At 39.5% G+C, this 22,736-nt stretch overlaps 1 protein-coding gene across 1 annotated transcript in view; it reads right to left on the bottom strand.

Annotated features, from left to right (window-relative positions):
* The window catches only part of CUNH11orf80 (chromosome unknown C11orf80 homolog), a 76,037-nt gene that overhangs the window by 44,424 nt on the left and 8,877 nt on the right, over nt 1-22,736 (bottom strand). The window contains 1 exon segment of the mRNA XM_055610539.1: nt 1,890-1,999. Within this exon segment, the coding sequence (XP_055466514.1) occupies nt 1,890-1,999 (110 nt within the window).

Raw genomic sequence — 22,736 nt, 5'->3', positions numbered from 1 at the left:
ACCAGTGGCTTCCTTGATAAACCCAATTATATGTACTCTATATATTAAATATGTATTCTAAATATTTGATTTAATCATACTTAAATTTTTCTTAGGAAAAGAGTTTTGCAATAGAAAAAAAGTGAGAAGCTTTGCTATCTAATTCTTTTAAGTGTCATAACTTCTTATTCTAGAGTTTATCTGATCTAAATTAAAATCTACTTTTCAGTGTCATCAAGGCCTCTGGACCTGGGCCCTTTGGTTGGGCTAGGTGTCCTTTCTCTGTGCTAGGGCAGCACTCAATGTTTACTTCATTGTGGCATGTATCGCAATGTTTTGTAATGCTTGTTGACATGTGCATCTTTCTTTTATATTCCAAGTTCCTTAGGATCAAACAACATATCCTATGAATGTGTACCCATGAGACCTAGCTCAGTGTGACTAATTTGAACAGACATTGGTTTCTAAATGAATAAATATTGAACTACCATTGACCTATATGAATCAGACAGATTAAGCTCTAATTCTTCCTCTTTCATATGACACTAGGGAAGTCAGCCTAATTCTGTGAATCTCAATTTTGTTATCCGTAAAGTAGAGTGACAATCCTTATTCTATCCACTTCACAGAGGTGTCAGAGGCTTAAATATTTGTGGATGTTAGTCATGTGAGTTATCACTTGCTCCAACTGGCTGAATCACATGCTCTCATTTCTTAGCATTGTTTTCCTCGGTTCACTGGAATCACCTTTTTATTGCTTCTTGACATCAGCAGTTTCAGAGCTGACTAACCATTAATTGCTCTAGATTGTTTACCTTTCATTTCCTCAAGAAGATAAGGCACAGCCAGGGAATCAGCTGGCCTGATACTGTGCCTATTCCTTCCAAAGGAATATGCAGTTATTCAAACATGGAGAGATAATTCCCAGCACTTCCTGGAAGACTTTGGGTTTTGTTTGTTTTGAGACTAGCTCTTATATAGCTCAATCCAGCCTACAACTTGCTTTGTTGCTGAGGATTCATCTAAACTGATCTCCTCCTGTCTCCACCTTCCAAGTGCTGGGGTTGCAAGTGTGTGCTGCCAGACCTGGCCCAGAAAGAATGTTAAAATCATTCTAATTCTTTAGATTCCTATTACTTTCAACTAAGGAAAGATAGGGGACCAGAAAAATCATTAAAGATAACATAGCAGGCAATTATTCTCATAAATCTGGACTATATATCTATAAAAAAAGATATCTATAAACCAACTGGATAAAAATTTGTTCAAATGAGATCTGTGTTGAAAATAATTTATTACTACGTTTATTTATTGTATTATGCATGTGTGTACACATAATACCGTATGTATGGAGATCAGAGGATAATTTTATATAGTTGGTTCTCACTTTCCACATTGTGGAACTCAGGGAGCAAACTCTAGTCATCAGGTGTGGTGGGAAATTGCCTTTATCCATGAATCATCTCACTAACTCCAGAATCAATTTTTATTCTACTGGAAGGTCCACCATCCTGTCTCCAGTGCTCAGTTGATCCTGGTGCCTTAGCCTCAAAAGTATAGGTGTTACAGATGCAACCATCACACCTGATCCAGATGGCAGCTTGATCTTGGACTTCGAGCCTCTAGAACTGTGGGAAAATAAACCTTTGTTGCTTATGCCACCTAGTCCAACCTATTTTGTACAGAAGCCTAGACTAATGCAGCCCTTAGGTCAACTAAATATCAGCCTCTTGGTAGAACACAGCCACTAGCACTTTGGTAGCTCCTAGGTCATCTAATGTCTGCACAATTTCTTTTTTTTTTACTTATGTTCAAACTATGATGGAACCAGGCTTTCTTTCCTGCAATTGTAATTGTCTGTAAAAACAGGAGTCAAATGACCAGAGTGTATAGAACCCCAACAAACTTGCCTCAAAAAACATCTGGCAGGGTGCTACATCTGATGTGTCTTGAGAATGGCTCCCCTCCTCTGAAGCCAGAGTCAGCCTTGGAGAGAACCCGGGCAGCACAGGATGTGTTTCTATATGAGAAGAAATGCCAACAAGTCAGAACGGAGACAGGAGCCAAGAAGAAAGCCTTTACCTGATGAAAGATTACCTGCAAAACATAAAATAAGGAAACCGGTTACAAGTCAGCAAATTGTTTTAATTTTTAGAATTACTTTCTGGAGGAAAGATACCTAATCTCATGTTTTTAATTCTTTAGATTTGTTAAACCAATCTGAAATTTCAGTTTCCAGTCAGGTCCTATGCCAGACATTCTAGCTGATAATCCTGCATTTTCCAACAAATTGGTTCATTACTTAATAAACACAAGTCCTTTAAGGGAATAATTTAGAGCTGAAAACTGACAAGTTCAAAAACAACTCTTCAGGCATATGCTTTTTAAAATATTGTAGCCCTTTTAACTTCCTTGCACAGATGTACCCCATGGCAGCTCAGTGTCCAAGTGGGTTCCCAAGTGGGGAACAGGGGCTGTCTCTGACATGAACTCAGTTGCTGGCTCTTTGAACACCACCTTCTAAGGGGGAAGCAGCCTTACTAGGCCACAGAGGAAGACAATGCAGCCAGTCCTGATGAGACCTAATAGGCTAGGGTCAGATGGAAGGGGAGGAGGACCTTCCTTATCAGTGGACTTGGGGAGGGGCATGGGAGGAGAAAAGGGAGGAAGAGTGGGATTGGGAGGGGACAAGAGAGGGGGCTACAGCTGGGATACAAAATGAATAAATTATAATTAATTAAAAAATAAAACATTGCAGCCCTTAACAAGTTCAAATTCTCACCAATTTTAATTTAAGAATGAACTGCTTGGTATTTTGTATGCGTTGACTCAGAGCTAGCTTTCCACAAAGCATCTGGGAGGGGCACAGATTATCCACAAGAAAGAAAACATCAAAGTATGCCCCATCTTTCTTCTCTATTTTCTGTACCCAAATTACAAAAAATCAAAAAAACCTTCACATTTTATAAAACAACCCCTGCAGAGACAGTAAAGAACAAAGCCACAATAACAAGTTAATTCAACTTCAAGAACTTAATAGCAATAAATACACCTTAAAATAATAGTGCTTTAACGATTAAAAAAAAGTATGGGTTTTCTCAAGATAAAAGTCTAGACATTCATCTTAATGAGTAACATTTTTTCATCATTGTGTTCTTCAAATGTAATTCGGCCCACAGAGCCCCAAATAAAATGGCAGCGAGGTCACGCTGCACTGAGGCTCACTGACCTTGCCACTGAACCCGGATACTCTGCACCTGTCTTTAGTTTACCATTGACTGACTGCCTTACTTAGAGAAACCTCTCTTTTCTGATTCAGTCACTTTTCTGTGAAATAAGGAACAGCTGTCTAAATTAATGACAGTACAAAAATGAAGAGAACATCATTGCATGAAAAAGGGGGTTGTGATTGTCTCTGAATTCTTTAGGATAATCTTAATAACCATTTAAAGTAAATTGTGTTAAACATTAATTCTATACTTTAAAAATAGTCTATTCCAAATCAGGCGGTGGTGGTGGTGCATACCTATAGTCCCAGCACTTGGGAGGTAGAGGCAGAAAGATCTCTATGAGTTCAAGGCCAATCTGGTCTACAGAGGGAGTTCTAAGACAGCCAAGGCTTCACAGAGAAAACCCTGTCTCAAAAAACAAACAAACAAAAGATGTAAAGTTTACTCAAACCATCTCATTCTACACACCAAAAAAGAAATGAGCAAGCAAACAAGATTTAGATAGAACGGCCAGAGTTAAATATATAAAGGTGAAAGAATCAGAAACATTATTTCAAGATAAATTGAACCTATGTTAAAATTTCATGTTCAAACATACACTATAGAACAATTGTTTTTAAATTTAATAAAGACACACTCACGGTGGGGAAAAAAGGAAAAGGAATGTATTAGTCCAGAATGGAAAACAAAAAGAAACAGGCCTATTTGCTGCTAAACCTGACGACTGAGTTCAATCCCCAGTTCCACATGGTGGAAAATGAACATGGACTCCTCCAACTTGCCGTCTGAACTCCACACCTATACCAGGGCATGAATCAACACTCCCTGCTCACTTGAGGGATGGCTAGAGCAAAGGAAAGCTGGTAGCCACATCACTGCTGTGTGACAAAGGCCTTAGTTGTGTTATGCAAGCAGCCACAGGACTCAGAACTATATAATTTACTACCGTGCAGGAACTTTGCATCTATCTCACTACCCAGGTAAAGTACGATCCAAGACATACACCATTCAAGCATGCAAAGCTAGGGGTCAGTAACCCTGAGAACCTCTGACCTACCAGTTGTCAACATGGGGTATATTTAAGCTAAACAGATCATGGGTGATTAACTCTAAATTACCAAACAACAAAACTTGATACCATCAAAAGTATAACACAGCAAACAACAACACTTGTACTTGAGAAGTTAATAATGAGACATTTTAAAATAAATATCTACACCTTCAACAAAGAAAAAGAAGCTATGAAACAAGATCCCACTGTAATAAATTACACCAAAAGTAATGGGGGAAACCTTATTAGAAATCTTGTAACTTAAAGATATAATATTTGAAATTAAAACCTTATGAATGGGGGTCTGGAGAAATAGCTAAGTGATAAAGAGCATTTACTGCTCTTGCAGAGGGCCCGGGTTTAATTTCCAGCACCCACATGATGATTCATAACTATCTGTAACTCCAGTTTCAGAGGAGCAATGCCCTCTTCTGACCTCCACAGACATCAAGCACTCTTGAGATACACATATGAACATAAAGAAAAATCACATAAAATTAATAAATTTAATAAAAATAAATCTTAAAAAATTATAAATGGTCCAACTGGATGAGAATAAACCAAAAACAAAAGTTAAGACATGAATGTTTTTAGCAATATTACGCATAATAACCCAAAATGGAACTCAAATATCTACCAAATGGTGAGCACCGACCGGCTTAACAACTGTAAGCTATCACTTCAACTATAAAAGAAATAAAGTACACACTGTGTCCTGGCTAGTCTTATGTCAATTTGACACACAGACTAGAGTTATCTGAAAGGAGAGAACCCTAATTGAGAAGTGCTGCCATAAGATCCTGCTGTAAGACATCTTCTTAGTTATTGATGGGGGAGGGTCCAGCCCATGGTGGGTGGTCCCATCCTTGGGCTAGTGGTCCTAGATTCTATAAGAAAGCAGGCTGAGCAAGTCAGTAAGCAGCACTCTTCTATGACTTCTCAGCTTCTGCCTTCAGGTTCCTGGCCTGTTAGAGTTCCTTGTCCTGACTTCCTTAGATGGTAACAATGGTCTGGAAGTGTAAGCCAAATAAACCCTTTCCTCCTCAACTTGCTTTTTGGTCATGGTGTTTCGTTGCAGCCATAGAAACTAAGTAAGACACACTGTAACATGGGGAAATCCTAAAACAAACAAACAAACAAACAAACAAACAAACAAACAAAAAACATGCTTAGGCAAAACACCAGACATAAAAGGCTATGTATCATGTAATTCCATAATGTTCAAAATAGGCAAATCAACACAGGGAAAAAAACCCAGATTAATGTTGCCAAGGCACAGGGCTTGAAGTCAAGTAGCGTAATAACTGTTGGGTTCAGAGTCTTCTAGGTGATGAAAATACTAAAGTTAGATAATATGATTAGATGGTGATTGAGAGTATATGATTACATGAATTAGATAATTCCTGGAACTCATTGGCTCAGGAGACAACTTCCTGAACAGAACACCATCAGCACAGGCTCTAAGAGCAACAATCAATAAATGGGACCTCATGAAACTGAAAAGCTTCTGTAAAGCAAAGGACACCATCATCAAAACAAAACGAATGCCTACAAATTGGGAAAGAATCTTCACCAATCCTTTATCTGACAGAGGACTAATATCCAGTATATATAAAGAACTAAAGAAGCTGAAAAGCAACAAACCAAGTAATCCAATTAAAAAATGGGGAACAGAGCTAAACAGAGAATTCTCGATAGAGGAATATTGAATGGCAGAGAAACACTTAAAGATATGCTCAACCTCATTAGCCATTTAGGGAAATGCAAATCAAAATGACCCTGAGATTTCACCTTACACCCATCAGAATGGCCAAGATGAAAAACTCAAGTGACAACACATGCTGGAAAGGTTGTGGAGAAAGGGGAACCCTCCTCCATTGCTGGTAGGAATGTAAACTGGTACAACCACTTTGGAAGTCAATTTGGCGCTTTCTCAGACAATTAGGAATAGTGCTTCCTCAAGACCCAGCTATACCACTGCTAGGTATATACTCAAAATTGGCTCAAGTACACAACAAGGACATTTGCTCAACCATGTTTGTAGCAGCTTTATTTGTAATAGCCAGAACCTGGAAACAACCCAGATGTCCATCAATGGAGGAATGGATACAAAAATTGTGGTACTTTTACACAATGGAATACTACTCACCAATCAAAAAGGAGAAAATCATGAAATTTTCAGGCAAATGGTGGGATCTAGAAAAGATCATTCTGAGTGAGGTATCCTAGGAGAAAGACACACATGGTATATACTCACTTATATAGGCCTACAAGATATGATAAACATAATGAAATCTATACACCTAAAGAAGATAAACAAGAAAGAGGACCAGGGGTAAGATGATCAATCCTCACTTAGAAAGACAAATAGGATGTGCATTGAACGTATGACAGGAGTCTACTGCAGAAGGCATCTGAAAGACTCTACCTAGCAGTGTTTCAAAGCAGATACTAAGACTCATAACCAAACCTTCGGCAGAGTACAGGGAATCATAAGAAAGAAGGGGAGTTAGTATGACGTGGAAAGAATAGGAGCTCCACAAGGACCAAATATATCTGGGCACAGGGGTCTTTTCTGAGACTGACACTCCACCAAGGACCATGTATGGATATAACCTAGAACCTCTGCGTGGATGTAGCCCGTGGTAGCTCAGTAACCAACTGGTTTCCCATAGTAAGGGGAACAAGGACTATTTCTGACAGGACTCAATGGCAGGCTCTTTGACCTCCCCACCCCCCAAGGGAGGAGCAGTCCTGTTAGGCCACCTAGGAGGACTTTGCAGCCAGTCCTGAAGATACCTGATAAAACAGGGTCAGATGAAAAGGGAGGAGGTCCTCCCCAATCAGTGGACTTGGAAAGGGGCAGGGAAGACATGAGGGAGGGAATGAGGGAGCGGGATACAACTGGGATACAGAGTTAACAAAATGTAACTAATAATAAAAAGAAAAAAAAAAGAAATATATGAAAAACAAGTGAACTAGAAGCATTAAAATAGTCTATTATAACATGTGGAATTTATATCAATTAAGAGAAAAAAAGATAAAAGACATTAAAATAGATCCAAGAGAAGTACTGACAGAATTATTATAAAACAGCCAGGTGCAGTGGCACACGCCTGTAATCCCAACACTCAGGGAGGCAGAGGCAAGCGGATCTCTGTGAGTTCAAGGCCAGCCTGGTCTACAAAGTGAGTTCAGGATAGTTAGTGCTACACAGAGAAACCCTGTCTCGAAAAACAAAAACAAATTATTATAAAACAAAGGCAAATATAAGAATTATTTGAACAAGGTACAGAGACGTCTAATTTTCTACCAGACAAGACAAGGCAGGTGGGAGGGCTCCACAGGTTAAAAGTGCTTGCCCTGCCAGCCTGACCACTGAGTTATATCTCTGGGTCCCTCTTTGGAAGGAGATAGTTGACTCCAGAGCTTTGTCCTCTGATTCCTGACAGGCCACACCTGGAAAGCCTTTTTTCCAGCAGGGATAATGACTTTCCTGTATCAACATAGATGAAGGCCCTTCTACCCTAGTCTTCCTCAACCTCCATATTCTAGTCACTCTCTGGAACTGAGTGCAATTAAGGTAGAGTTACCTACAGCAAGTGGTGGGAGCAGCTGAATGCTCAAGTGAGTCTCATGACCCTCTTTGTCACAGCACCAATACCAGCTGGGATGATCCTTTTGCAAAGGGCACAGCTAAATTTCCCAAGACGGCAGTTGCTTGCCTTGGAGGACAGTCACAATACACACACACACAAAAACAATAATACAATAAAATGTATGTGAAACTAAACATATCACAATGTATATAAAACTAAATGTATGTAAAACCAAACATATCACAATGAAACTCAGAATAACAAAGATAAGAAGAACCCTAAAACCTATGGTAACCATAAATAAATAAAGTGAGTCAACAAAAGAAATACAAGCCAGGGCTAGGGCAATGGCTCAGTGGAGCAGGCTACTTGCTGTGCAAGCCTTGTGACATGAGTTTGATCCCTAAAACTACATAAAAATTGAAGAAAAGAACTAGTTTCACAATGTTGTATTCTTATTTCTGTATTTATGACATTAAATCCCTACCACACTACCTTGCCCCATCCAGCAACAGACTCAATAATATGAGAGGCAGAAACAGAGAGGGAAGTTACATTTCTTATCAGCAAAACTTAGTGGAAAAAAAAAAAAAAGATCTGGTACTACACCTTCAGAGATAAGAAAACTAAGTTTGATTCTGGACCTTCCCCCATCTCTTTTTTGAAGTGTTGGTGATGTCACGGATGCTATGTCACTTAGCAACACTCTCAACTTCTTAGTATGGATTTTAAAAATTAGTGTGTGTGCTCACATGTGTGCCCATCAGCCAGACTGGGTTGCCAGGTGTCCTTCTCTACCACTTTCTGCCTTACTCTCATGAATCTTACTCTTACTTACCCTGAATCTGGAGCTAGGTCAGCAGCCAGCAAGGCACATATCTGCCTTCCTAGCTCCTATAGTGATGGGGTTATGGAAGAATAAATTTTTACATGGATTCTGGTGATTTGAACTCAGGTCCTCACTGAGTCACCTCCCCACTTCCATTTGGACTTTTAAGATAGGTAAACTACCATTAAAAATTAAGAAACTTGAACTGGAGAGATGAGTCAATCATTAAAGGCTAATTGCACAACCAAAATTACAAAACAAACAGACCAACAAACAAAAACTTACCTGGCAACAAGAGCTCAGAAGAACACTTGATTACCATGTATAAGGCCCTTGGTTCAACTCATAGCCCAAGCAGGAAAAAGGAAGGAGGGAGGAAGAAAAGAGAGGAGGGAGGAAGGAAAGGGATGGATAAAAGGAAGGAAGGAGGGAAGAAAAGAAGGAAGCAGAGAGTAGGGAAAGGGGAAGCGGGAGAGGGGAAGCGAGAGAGGGAAAGGGGAGAAGGGAAAAGAAGAGAGATTGATTGATGTTTACATACTTTTCAGGATCAAAGCGATGGCTTGGCAGGTGAAGACACTAAGAGAATAGACTGGTAAATTGTCTGACTTCCACATGTATCTCTCACTCAAAACAAAGTTTACAAAAAAAGTTTACTATTACCAAGCCCTCATTCCAAGTACCATGAAACTAAACAGTGTTCCATTTAAAAGGAACTGATATTGCTAGATGCAGGGGCACACACATTTAGCCCCAGCACTCAGGAGTCAGAGGCAGGTGAATCTCTGTGAGTTCTAGGCCAGCCTGGTCTACAGAGTGAGTTCCTGGACAGCCAGGGACACACACACACACACATTTTTTTTTTTAAAAAGAACTGATATTTTTGTAGGTAGTATAATGGGAGAAAATAAGACACCATCAATGTTAAATTGTTTCTTTATACAGCTCTTTAATGGTTCAAGTTGGTGGGAAAAATTTACTGTATGACAATATGAACACACACCAAAACCATTTTTTGGGACCTTTCCAGTAATGAAGATACAGAATTTGGAAGTACAGAATGACATTAAGTCATAGTAATTTGGGAAATGTCTTGATTTTCCTTAAACCTACCACTTAAAATATAAGAGGGCAAGGTGATTTGTCTGCTAAAAATCAACACCCTTCAGAGGAAGATAGCAGGATATAGAATATGACCACATATTGCCTGATAAAAAATAAAGTTGTAGAAGCCAGATGTGGTGGCATAGCTCTAATCCAGCAGTTCTCAACCTGTGGGTCATGACCCCCTTGGGCTGTATATCAAATATTTAAATTACAACTCAGAGCAGTAGCAAAATTACAGTTATGAAGTAGCAATGAAATAATTTTATGGTTGGGGTCAGCACAACATGAGGAACTGTATTAAAGGGTTGCAGCATTAGGAAGGTTGAGAACCACTGCCATAACCCTAGCACTTCAGAGGCTGAGGTCACAAGATTTCTTCAGGTTTAAGGCCATTCTAGCATACTTGGCAAATACCAGGTCAGCCAGGACTATAGAGTGGGACCCTATCAAACAACAAACAAATAAAATAATGTAAAAAAGGAAATGTAAACAAGAAAAATAGTAGTGATCACAAGTCAAGAAAAGTAGTGGCAATACACACCTCTAACAACACCACTCTGCAAGTGGAGGCTAGAGGACTGCTTGAGTTTCAGATCAACCAAAGCAAGGACGATTGAGACAGACAGACACACACACACAAACACAAACACAAACACACACACGGGGGGGGCATCAATAGAAACAGGGCTTGGTATGTACAGATAAGCCAAAGCCTCTCCTGTTTCACTCAGGTCATGTCCTACCAAGGGGCTCAGCACTGCTACCAGCACTCCATACCAGTCTTATGATCTTTACTGAATCATTTCTTGGCTCCACAGTCTGAGCCTGAGAACTGGGTGTCAAACACTGCTTCCCATATCTCATTCCTTAGTGGGGTCAGCCCTTTTTCTACTGTTTTCCAGTCCCTAATATTCAGAGGGACCTGAGGTAGATATAACCAGGTATGCCTAATGGATCAGATGAGCAATTCTTCAGGGACTGATTCCCTTCATATTTCCTCAGATTGTAATGCTTTTGTCTCAAGGCAGTATGGGTAGTCAGATCGCTCTGCTTTTCTGTTCTGCAGAACTCAAATTGACCTGATCTGCCTCCATGTCCCACAACCTCACAAGTCAAGTGGTGAGGTGCTCCTCCATTGCGTGTCTGAAAGTCTTCCCTAGCTCCAACAGCTGTGGGGCTGAGTATTCTGATACCACCAACTGCACCATCCCTCTGTTAAAACATCAGTGTGCTGAAGCATAGACCTTCCCTTTCTCTGTATTAATTCTCTGCATTCAACGTCACACCTAAGGCGGGGTTCTGTGGTCACTTCTAGTTCACTCCCTTCCACATCACTATCTAACTCCTTATCATGGCATGTTCTAGGTTTTAGGGTCCCAGGAGGGACTTTGTAATACTGGTCTAATCTGGGCCCTATAGACTTAAAAACCAGCAGATGAACAATTCAATTTCTCCATTTATTTTATCCAATTTATTCAACATGTCTAAGTGCCTCAATCCATTTCTTGCTGAAGTTCCCTCATTATCCCTGTAAGCTCCCTCATGCTGCCACCTCAGCCTCAGGTAGGCCTCTTATTACAGCTGCAGCTGTTTGCCGACACCTCTGCCCCCAATGTGCTACTCCCACAGACTATAAAGTGTGTTGTAGACATTTGGCAGTTCTCGGAACAACACCATACTCCCAAGGTGGACACAAACATCAAGCAAATGCACCAATCCATTCCACCTTGAAGTAGGCAGCCATCTTGGGATTTCTCCCACTCAAAACCCTTGACTCTTTGGTGGCCTTCTTAGTTACAATGTTTCACTAATCTCTGCACTGTCTATGCCACAAACCATATAGGGACAAATCATGTTGAAATTACCTCTGCAGGGTGGTGGTGGCACACACCATTAATCCCAGAACTTGGGAGGCAGAGGCAGGTGGATCTCTGTGAGTTCGAGGCCAGTCTGGTCTATAGAGTGAGTTCCAGGACAGCCAGGGCTACTCAGAGAAACCCTATCTCACAAACAAACAAACACAAACAAAAACATATTTAGCTGGGTGGTAATGGTGCATGCTTTTAATCCCAGCACTTGGGAGGCAATGGCAGCTAAATCTCTGAGTTTGAGGCCAGCATGGTCTATAAGTGAGTTCCAGGATGGCCAGAACTACACAGAGGACTCCTATCTTGAAAATCCAAAAATAAATAAATAATAAATGAAAAAGAAAAAGAAAAATTTCCTCTGCAACACACACACACACACACACACACACACACACACACACACACACACTTCACTTCACATATTTATCCCATTTTCCATATCAGACAAATCCATTGTTCCTTCCACACCCATCTTCAGCTTTGTCTTACCCTGCCAACTAGTCCAAGCGTTGCTAAAATCTCTTCAGATAGGTAGACATACACAATATCTACCCCTTCTCCTAAGAAGAACCAGAACCAGAACCACAATTCTACCAATGTCCATTCTGGGGAGCCAGTGAGTTTAATGAGTTTCCTTACAGAACATGGATGAGGGGTTTCTTACAGGAGTGTGAGTGCTCCTGGAAAGCCTTTACCCAGCAGGAATGAAGGCTCCTCCCCTCTAGCCCTCCCTACCTATCCACTCTAGACCCGCCCTAAGGCCTTGTGCACTTAAAGCAGAATTTTGTACTCTTAAGTGGCAGGAAGTAGCTGGGTACTCAAGGTGAAGGGCTAGTGACTTTCCTGGCTGGCCCCTCTATGAGGAGTGCAAACAGCCAACATACGCATCTGTGGTAGGTAATCTTTTGCAAGGGGGCACAGGTGAACTCTCTAAGACATCGATTCTTGGTTCAGTTCTTAGCACAGCGGATACTAAACTGAGGGGAGGCTGTTTTGTTTTGTCTGAGACAGGGTTTCACTGTGTATCCTTGACCATCCTGGAACTCATTCCGTAGGCCAGGCTGGCCTTGAACTCATAGAGATCTGCCTGCCTCTGCCTCCCGAGTGCTGGAATTATAGGTGTGCTCCACCACTGCCAGGCTTGAGGGTAGACTTTAAAGCTTCCAATATAAATGTGTCCAATTAAAAAAGATAGTTCCTATTAAATATTAGCTGAACTACTTCATGGACTCAGGAACAAAAGCAAAGGATTTTTGTTTTGTTTTGTTTTGTTTTGTTTTGAGATAGGATTTCTCTGTGTAGCCCTGGCTGTCCTGGAACTCAGTCTGTAGACCAGGCTGGCCCCAAACTCAGAGATCTGCCTGCCTCTGCCTCCCAAGTGCTGGGATTAAGGCGTGTGCCACCACCGCCCAGTTTCTGTTACTATTCTTGTCAAGTGACACACTAACAAACTTGTCTATCCTGTGGCTGCACTTTTGAGGCTTCTGGCTTATTTTGATGATGGAGAAACTTCACCAAAAGAACTGACGAAGATCCTAAGTCATAATTTCCTACTTCCTTTTGGTTACTTCATTACTTTACATCAGCAGAATGAAACATAAAAATAAATATGCTCAAATACTAAAAATGAGGAATGAGCTGGTAGGGAATGTCAGCAGAGAAATGAACATTATAGAAATTTAAATGGGAAGCCGGGTGTGGTGGCGCATGCCTATAATCCCAGCACTCAGGGAGGCAGAGGCAGGTAGATCTCTGTGAGTTTGAGCCCAGCCTGGTCTACAAAACAAAGCTACACAGAGAAACTCTGTCTCTAAAAATAAACAAAGCAAAAAAAAAAAAAATCACAAAACAGAAAATCAAATGGGTCATTTCCTAAGCCAGCATTCCAAAGATGAAGTCATGTTCAAATGCTAAGATCATGAGCCCAACCAAGTGAGAAAACAGACAAGGCTGAGGTGGTCTCCCAGATGGCAATCAAACCAGAGACAGTCCTGGACCTCAAGGCCCAGCAGAAGGAGTTCAGCATCACAGCAGCCAAGGGTATCACACAGCTGGGAGTTGTCAGAAAACCCCAGTCAAACTAGTGCATGAGTTAGGAGGAAGATTCCGTGGGAAGCATGCAGTCTTCCTATTCAGAAGAGAATTCTGCCTAAGACAGCTTGAAAAGCTGTATGAAAAAAAATTTAAAGGGCCCTAGAAGCTGCATCCTGACTACTATGCATGATGCAATAGTTGAGGCATTGCCTTCCCAAGTGAAACTGGGGCAAAAGAATCTGTGAAAGTGGAGGGCTACCAGCCCATAAAGGTTTACTGAGACGAAGTACAAAATAACAACCTACAACACAAGGCTGAAACTTGTGTGGCTTTAAGAAGTCCCCAGAGCTTTGATATAAAAAAAAAAAAATACGAAGCTAGCAAGATGGCTCAGTAGATAAAGGTGCTTGCTGCCAAGCCTGACAACTTGATTGGACCCTCAGAACCCATGTAGTAGAAAGAGAACTGCCTTCTGTAAACTGAGTCCATGCACACTGTGGTACACACATGCCCATACTCACACACACAACCACACTTGGATGCATGCATGAATAACTAACTAAATAAATGTAATAAAAATGTATTAATAACTAAGGATCATTCTCAGGGAAAAAAAAAAACAAAGAAAAGAAAATTCACATGGGAATTCTGGAACTGAAAAGTTGAATACTACTACTACAGAATTTACTGGACAGGTTTATCAGCAATGTAGCCATGAAAGAAGAGTCACTGACATCACTAAAGAGCAGTGGAAAAAAAAATACCCCAAGGCCAGGCACAATGTAATGCATCTGTAGGCCTGGCTACTCAGAAGGCTGAGGTAGGAAGACTATTGAATCCAGGAGTTCAAGGCTGGCCTGAGCAACACAGTAAGGAAGCCATCTCCCTTTCCTTAAAGCTGTATTATCTCACCTAGAGAACATAAATTTGAAAAATTGAAGAATAAATGAATAAATACTTAAGGAAAATATTGACCAGCTTGCCTGCCTATCTGTCTGTCTATCTATCCATCTATCTATCTATCTATCTATCTATCTATCTATCTATCTATCTATCTATCATCTGTCTGTTTATCTATCTATCATCTATCTATCTGTCTGTCTATCCATCTATCTATCTATCTATCTATCTATCTATCTATCTATCTATCTATCTATCATCTATCGATCTTAGAAGTCCTAGAAGGAGAAGAAAACTAAAATAAGACTTTAAAAGCAAGGGCACATTTTCCTAAAGTTTAAGATGTGAAAATCTCGCAAACCCAAAGCAGGATATTTAGGAGAACAGTGCAAAGCAACAGACAGGCAGGAGATGGCTCAGGGCAATGAGAAGGGGATCCCAGGAGCCTGCTGTCAGCTGATTGGTGGTGAGCTCCACGTTTAGTGGAGGGACTGAGAAGACACCAGACTTCGACCTCTGGCTTTCAGTGTTTACAACCATAAAAATGTTAAGTTTAAATGTTGTAGAGAGCAGAGGAGGCCCTGTGTGAATGTGTGCTGTTGACACAGACTCAGCCATGTCACGAACCATACCACAGACCCAGGGAAAACATCGAAGCCTTTCCCCGGGCTAAGGTTCTGATAAATGGCAAGCCTTCCTTTCTGGTCCAAGTGCACATATTGATAGTATGTGTAGAAGATGTCCACCATAGCTCTCCCCACCATATTTACAGCCTGAAGCCTGCTCCCCTAGAGGCCATTCCTATTTACTTAAACCTGCCTCTGGTTCCCTGTATAGAACTCTGCTTCCTCCTTTATCTGTAATAGTCCGCCTCCTAATTCAGCTGGATGAAATAACCTTGCCTCCCTGTTCGACAAAATTATAAGCAGTAGCTTAAGTCACATGGTGACTCTAATTGTTGAGGTTGTGTAGAGGCAGGTGAAGGCTTGAAAAGGCAATTGAATTTGTACCCACCGCAGTCTCAGTCCATACTTTTTTGTGAGCCCCTGATAGTATGTGACTCAGGCCCTTTGTTTGTTTGTTTTTTGTTTTTTGTTCAAGACCCAAGTGACTGAACTCTATGAACATGCAGTCATGATCACTTATCCCTTTGCATTTAGAAGTAGAGAATGAAGATTTGATGCAACATGTCCTAAAGATCACTTTTCTTGCTGTTTTTCCTTTTCTAAAGTGTGTCTAGGATTGTTTTATAATATAGAATAATAGCCACTGTAAATAATGACATCAAACCACAGTCACCAAAAGAACTTTTCCTGTATTGTCTTAATTAGCCTCATTTTTAGAAATGCGGTAACATTGCCATTTTATTTACTGGTGCATTCTTTGCAAGCAGTATTATAGTATTATGCTAAAGTACAGGTGTCAGGCCTAGTAAAACCAACAGTTACTAGCTTGCCGAGTCTCTTGAAGAAACCAAATAATAAAGCAACTGGATTTCAACTTTGTTATCATTACAGGTCTTGCTATGTAGCCCTAGCTATCCTGGGACTTCCTGTGTAGGCCAGGTTGGCCTAAAACTCAGAGATCCACTAACTTCTGCCTCGGAAGTGTTGGGATTAAAGGTGTGTATCGCCAGACTTAGCTTTAAGTCTTTTTCTTACAGAAGCAACATGGCTTATTGGAAAATTAGAACATTAAGAAAAGGATGCTAGACGTGGTTCACACCTGCAAGCCCCACTCAGGAGGCTGAAGTAGAAAGATTGAGTGTTCAAAGCCAGCCTAGACTACATAGAAAAACTCTGTCTCAAAACCAAACAGAAGGAAAAGGTGAAAAACAGAGAAAACGGGAAAAACAACAATAAAACTTCTTGAGCTAGCAAGATAGCCCAGTGGGTAAACTTGATGGTCATACAAGTCTGATGACTTGAGATTGTGTTTAATCTCCAGGATCTATGGTGAAAAAGGTAAAATCAACTCTGGAAAGTGGTCCTCTGACATTCACATGTGTGCTGTGGCATGCACATGCTCATACTCACAAACATACAAACATGAATAAAAGTCATTTTAAAAATGTACACAATAATAAATGTTGGCATCTTGCTGAATTCTTTTTAGAATCCCCATTCCTATGAATTTTGAAACAGTTGTATTCATAATGTATACAATATGTTCTATTGCTTTTTTATTTAACACATTATAAGCATTTTTCATGTTAAAGCATAGTCATCTAGTCATCATTTTAAATGGCTAAACTGTTTATCCAGATTATATAGTCTGATTCAATAGTAGAACATCGTGCTCAGTATTTAATTCCTAGTGCCAAGAAAAAAGATACTATCATAAATTAGCAATTTTGCTATTGATAGGCATTTATCTATGTTCATACATTTCTATTAGCATGAAAAACAGGACACTTTGGGAGCTCATACTGTGTCTTTGAATTAGGTTATTTGATCTTTTAAATATCACATAAAGTTGTTTTAGGTATTAAGTAAAAGAATATAATGTATTCAGCACAGGAGTTATTTTGGGGATATGGTTTTCAATACATGGTAATTAAAATTAATGACTCTAGAATTAGTATTTTAATACATACAGCTTTTTATTTCATTGAAAATTTTGGGACTAACTAAAGTAGAATTATCGAACTTGATGTATATTTTTATGGTTCTTGAAACTGCTTTTCAAAAAGTTGTGTCATGCAATAGTAGCGTTTGTAATTTAGATGCATGCTCCATCATACTTTGCTGGCAATTGGGAGCCAGGCCCGAGGACCTGTGTTCAGTCTTTGAGCTCTACCTGCTCAAAAGAGAAAACAGGCTCCTGCAAGTTATCTGCTGCAATCCACATATGCACTGAGGCATGAGATACACAACATACTTGCAAAAGTAAGGAAATAAAAACAAAGTAAGAAATAGTAAGGGGGGGGGTTGGAGAGATAGCTCAGCAGTTAAGAGCACTGGCTCCTCTTCCAAAGGACCTGGGTTTGATTCCCAGTGCACAGCGCACGTGGCTGCTCACAACTGTCTGTAACTCCTGAAAATTCTAATTCCCTCTTCTAGCCTCCTTGGGTACTAAGCACATACACGGAACACAGATATATATGCAGGCAAAACACCCATAACATGAAAAAAATTAGATTGAAAAAGAAATACTAAGGTAATAATATATTAGTATTAAGGGAATATTAAAAGAACACAGGAACCCACTTTATTTTAGCTTCTTTGGTCTTTAGTCCTTTATAAAATATTCCCTAGAGTAAGGCAAATTTACCAGCCAGAAAATCTTTAGAATGTATCAAAAGCTTGGTCTCATCTGGTTTAATGGATAACTAGTGATTTATAAAACCACAAAATTCTTCTCTTTAAACTTTGGATAACAAGCTGATGTAAGTCTGGATTTCCTCATCTCGGAAACAGATAACAGGTCTGACCTACCTCTCAAAAAAATGAATGATGTCATGTCTTGCTTAAAGAATAGGAGAGCTGGGCATGGTGGCTCATGCCTTTAACCCCAGCATTACAAAGGCAAAAACAACATAGAGTTCTGTGAATTTGAAGGCAGCCTGGTCTACACAGTACATAGTATGTTCCATGTCAGGCAAGGCTACCTAGTGAGACCCTCAAAAAATAAAAAATAAAAGAAGCAGAAGTTAATCATCTTAATTTCCATAACAGACATGGCTAAAATCCGATTTAATTGAATTTTACATCTTTTTACCAGAAAAATAAACACATCCACAAAACTGCAGAAGTTTAAATTCTATCAAAGACCCTAAGTTGTGAGCTTCTGTTATAGAAAAGAAGCTAGAGCTGCAAGAGAGTGCCTGGTGGGGGCACAGGGTGTTAGACCAAAACTCAGACTTATAGTTTTTGACCCTCTAAGATGTTAAATTGTAATAGAATTTTATTCTCTGAATATAAGAATTTCAGATTTAAAAATTCAAAGGTTGACCATTCTGAGATTCTCTCTCAATGCTGAACAAGCTTGGAATCATCTCTCACTGACTTTCCAAATAAACTTTCAAAATTAAACATTTAGTGCAGAGAAGAGCTCTTCATTAGCATTCATGAGAGGCCCTGGATTTAATCCCCAGCATCACAAATATAGGAGAAAAGAAAAGATTAAAAATAAAAAAAAGTTCACTGATGGCAGAACAGTCTTTACATAGAAAGGCTAGTGTTCTTATTTAGTTTTTTTGAAAAAATTTAAAAGATAAAAATTTTCTGACTTAGAGGCCAGATGGTAGTACACATCTTTAATCCTAGCACTTGGGAGGCAGAGGCGGGCAGAACTCTGAGTTCGAGACCAGCCTGGTCTACAGAGTAAGTTCCAGGACAGCAAAGATCACAAAGAGAAATGCTGTCTCGAAAAACCAAAAACAGAAAAAAAAAAAAAAAAAAAAAAAAAAAAAAGGTCTGACTTAGAAAAAAAAGTAACTATTTTAAAACTGTTTAGCCAAAATGGATAGAGTTAAATTATGTCAATAAAAAATGGAGGACTGGGGATGTAGCTCAGGAGTATTGTTCTTAACTTGGCATGTTCAAGGCCTTCCATCCATCCCCAGGACTGCAATAGATGATTTAAATGAAGTTAATTATAAACATAGAGACAAGGAGAAGGTATTTTTAAAATATAAGTAAGAATGTCTTTGCTGCCTGTCTGTCACTTTGCTATCTGGTAGGGTTCATCTGGTCCATCTGGCTATGCAGGTGCCTGAGCATGAGCATCCCTGATATAGCAGGGCTGTTTTCAGCCAAGGTTATTAGAAGAGCTGCTCTTCCCTGATAGAACCTCAAACAAGCTTTTACACATAGGTAAATAGATAAGTAAATGTAATATGAAGAGACAAACAGTAAAATAAGTACAGACTTATAAATATGGCTTTCTTCTATTATCCATTTCACCACTCCTTTTCCCCCCACCTGAGTAAAGACATAATAAAAATCAATTTCTAGAGCCAAGAAAGTCAGACAAACTGAAAAAAAATGTTTTACTAAAAGACATATATTATAAAAGTAATCAGTAGATAATAGATAAAGGAAATGATAAATAGAATTACACACAAGTGAATAAACATACAGTGTTGAACAGAATTTACACATTTAAATGTAGAAATTAGAAACTCTAAACACCAAATTATCTATCTTTGTTGGTGTCTTCAGTCTAGGGTTTCTAGTGCTGTGACGAAACACCATGACCAGAAGCAACTCGGGGAGGAAAGGGTTTGTTTGGCTTATATAACCTTAGTCACCATCCATTAAGGAAAGCCAAGGCAAGAACTCAACAAGGTGGTTACCTAGAGGTCAGAGCTGATGCAGAGACCATGGAGGATTGCTGCTTAATGGCTTGCTCCGAATGAGTTGCTCAGCCCACTTTCTCAAAGAACGAAGACTGGCCCCACCCACAATGAGCTTGGCCGTCCTACATCAATCAGAAATAAAGAAAATGCCTTCCAGGATTGCCTATAGCGTGATCTTATGAAGGCATTTTTCCAGTGAAGCTCCCTCCCCCTGATGAATCTAGGTTGTATTAAGTTAACATGAAACTATTCAGCACAGCGGCCATTGCTTTTAAAAGCCGAGGTTATTATTCCAATCTGATCTTTGTTTTCATTTTGTTTTGTTTCTTAAATAAGCAAATAGGAAATCATTCAGGGAGGAACATAAAAACACTTTTAAATTAACTTAAACAATTATTTATTACAAAGACATATTTAATAAAAAGTTGATTTGTTATATAATAAAGAAAAGAAAACTGAGAAGCTCACTCCTCTCAAAAAAGGCAAGATTTCTAACCTTCGAGACTATTGACATAAGAAAGTTGACATCAGTAAAAAGGAATGGATATATCAAATATCAATTTAGGAAAGCATTTCAGAGTAACTCCTAAATAGAATAGTTTATTTGACAAGCTATTCCATTGGTGTTCAGCAGATATGTCAGTGATAGAAAAAGAAAAAAAATGTCTACAGCACAGAAACAATCAAGTTTTAAAAACAGGAAAGCAAAAGCTGGTGAGCTGCTAAGTGGGTAAGGGTGCCTGATGCTTAGTCTGTAGCCCTGAGATTAATGCCCAAGGCCTAGCCTACATGTTGGAAGGAGAGAACCAGTTCCTGTAAGTTATCTTCTAACCTCCACATGTATGTCAGATGTCTCTTTGCCAACATACTTACACACACACACACCAAGCTGTCTGGAATTAACATAGACTAATGATGCATATTAACGAAGAGAACAAAGGCACACTTGTGATTGAACTTTGAGGACTATCCTCTGGGTTACCACAAAAGCTCTGAGAACACAGCTCCAATTAGAGTCCTGTCACACCATATTTTATTTGCAAAGCCATCTCTCCTTTCTATCACTTCATGGCAAGGCAAATATTCAGTAACAGTTTACTGAATAAAAGCATGAATTGTTTGGAACTGAAGAAGGATAAAAAGAAAACAAGCCTACACCAGGCAGGACACTAGGGAGTTGCTTTGGTCCAGTGTCTGTTAACCCAGCACAAAGTAAGAGCCTATTTGTAAAAAATGACCTGGAGTACCCAGAGGGAAGAAGCTAAAGAGTGAAGACAAGGGAAGCTGGATTATTCCCAGAAGCTCAGCTCTCTAAAGAAGAGAGGAGCCCTATTCAGTACTGACAGAAATCAAGTAAGGGATGAAGGTGACAATGTAGTCACACTGAATTCAGAAGTATACTGCTAATTTTGTAAAGAAACACAACTTTTTAGCATCTGGACCCTGATGATTAATGAATCAGCTGCCAGAAACTCCCAATGAAGCTAATTAAACAGTGTAAAGACAGTGGACCAATTGAAAGCAGTGTGCTAACAGTGTTACAGGAATGTTAAATAAATAATAATAGTAATAAAGGCATAATTAATGGCACATAAGCCAGAGAGCTAAGGGATTCAAGTCTTAGACTTGGCCAATTTCTTTTGTGAGCTTCACTGAGCTATTTATGCTACTAATTAGTATAAATAAATAGCATTATGGAGTGGAGGTTAGTATTATGAGCCCTAACAACTGAAGAATTAAGCTGAGGTTGACTACTGAATATGACTGACAATGAACAAATGACTCAATTTTTACTCTATACCTGATCCATGATATTGCATATTTATACATTCATCTTTATCACAATCATATAAGATATATTAAACTTTTTCAAGCTTTTAAATTTAACGGTTAAATCTAAGTCACCATGACACTGTCTAATATCCGTATTAGTATAAAAATATGATTGTTTTATAAATGATACTTGATGCCTCCTCCCTCCTAATAACAATGACAATAAACTGACTCCTTTGTTATTACAGGCTTTCCGTTTACAAAGCACTTTCGCAAATATTAGTTGAAGCAGCCTTACCTATAATCTGACCACTCCTTTCACAAGCATATTAAGTATGAGTTGATGTTACAGAAAACACTATCACCTTCCAACTACTCATAATATACTCCCTCTGTGTATATGGAATTTCTGATTCTTTCAACGTACTTTCACACATATCAATTGGGCAGGGGCATTAGGAATAATCTTTGTATTCTTTGTATCATCCCATTAAAAACAATCTCAAAAAAAAAAAAAAGAGCGACTAAGAATAAGTAAGAGAAATGATTTTGAGGCAACTGATTCATGGTTCTTTTTTTGGGAAGTGTGGGAAATGGGCTTTTGAGACAGAGTTTCATGTAGTCCAGGTTGGTCTCAAATTCACTAGGTAGTGAAGGATGTCTTTAAACATCTGATTCTCCTGTCTCCACCTTTCAAGTGCTGGGATCACAGACATGTACTAACATGTCAGTCATAACCCACCACTCTTGAACTGGATTCAGATCTCCCAAAAGTCTTGGAAGCAGAGCAACTCTTTGGGACAGTAAGCTGATGCCTCTGTCTTTCAGGATGGCTTAGGAAGCAGCAGGACAGAGTGACTAAAATGTAACTGTGAACTGAGCTGAGGTTGGTAGCCTGCTTGCTTAGCCTGCAAGAGGCCATGGGTCCCCTACCAGCACCTCATAAATTGGGAATGGTTTCTCAAAAACAGCAATAAAGAAATATATATGGGGCCAGGCATGACGGTACATACCTTTAATCCCAGCATTCAGGGAGCAGAGGCAGGTGGATCTCTGAGAGTTCAAGG

This window comes from Psammomys obesus, unplaced genomic scaffold, assembly GCF_907164565.1.
Source record: "Psammomys obesus unplaced genomic scaffold, mPsaObe1.curated_primary_1811, whole genome shotgun sequence".
Taxonomy (NCBI): Eukaryota; Metazoa; Chordata; class Mammalia; order Rodentia; family Muridae; genus Psammomys; species Psammomys obesus.
The sequence above is the reverse complement of the archived record's forward strand: the minus strand, read 5'-3'. Positions and strand labels throughout refer to the sequence as shown.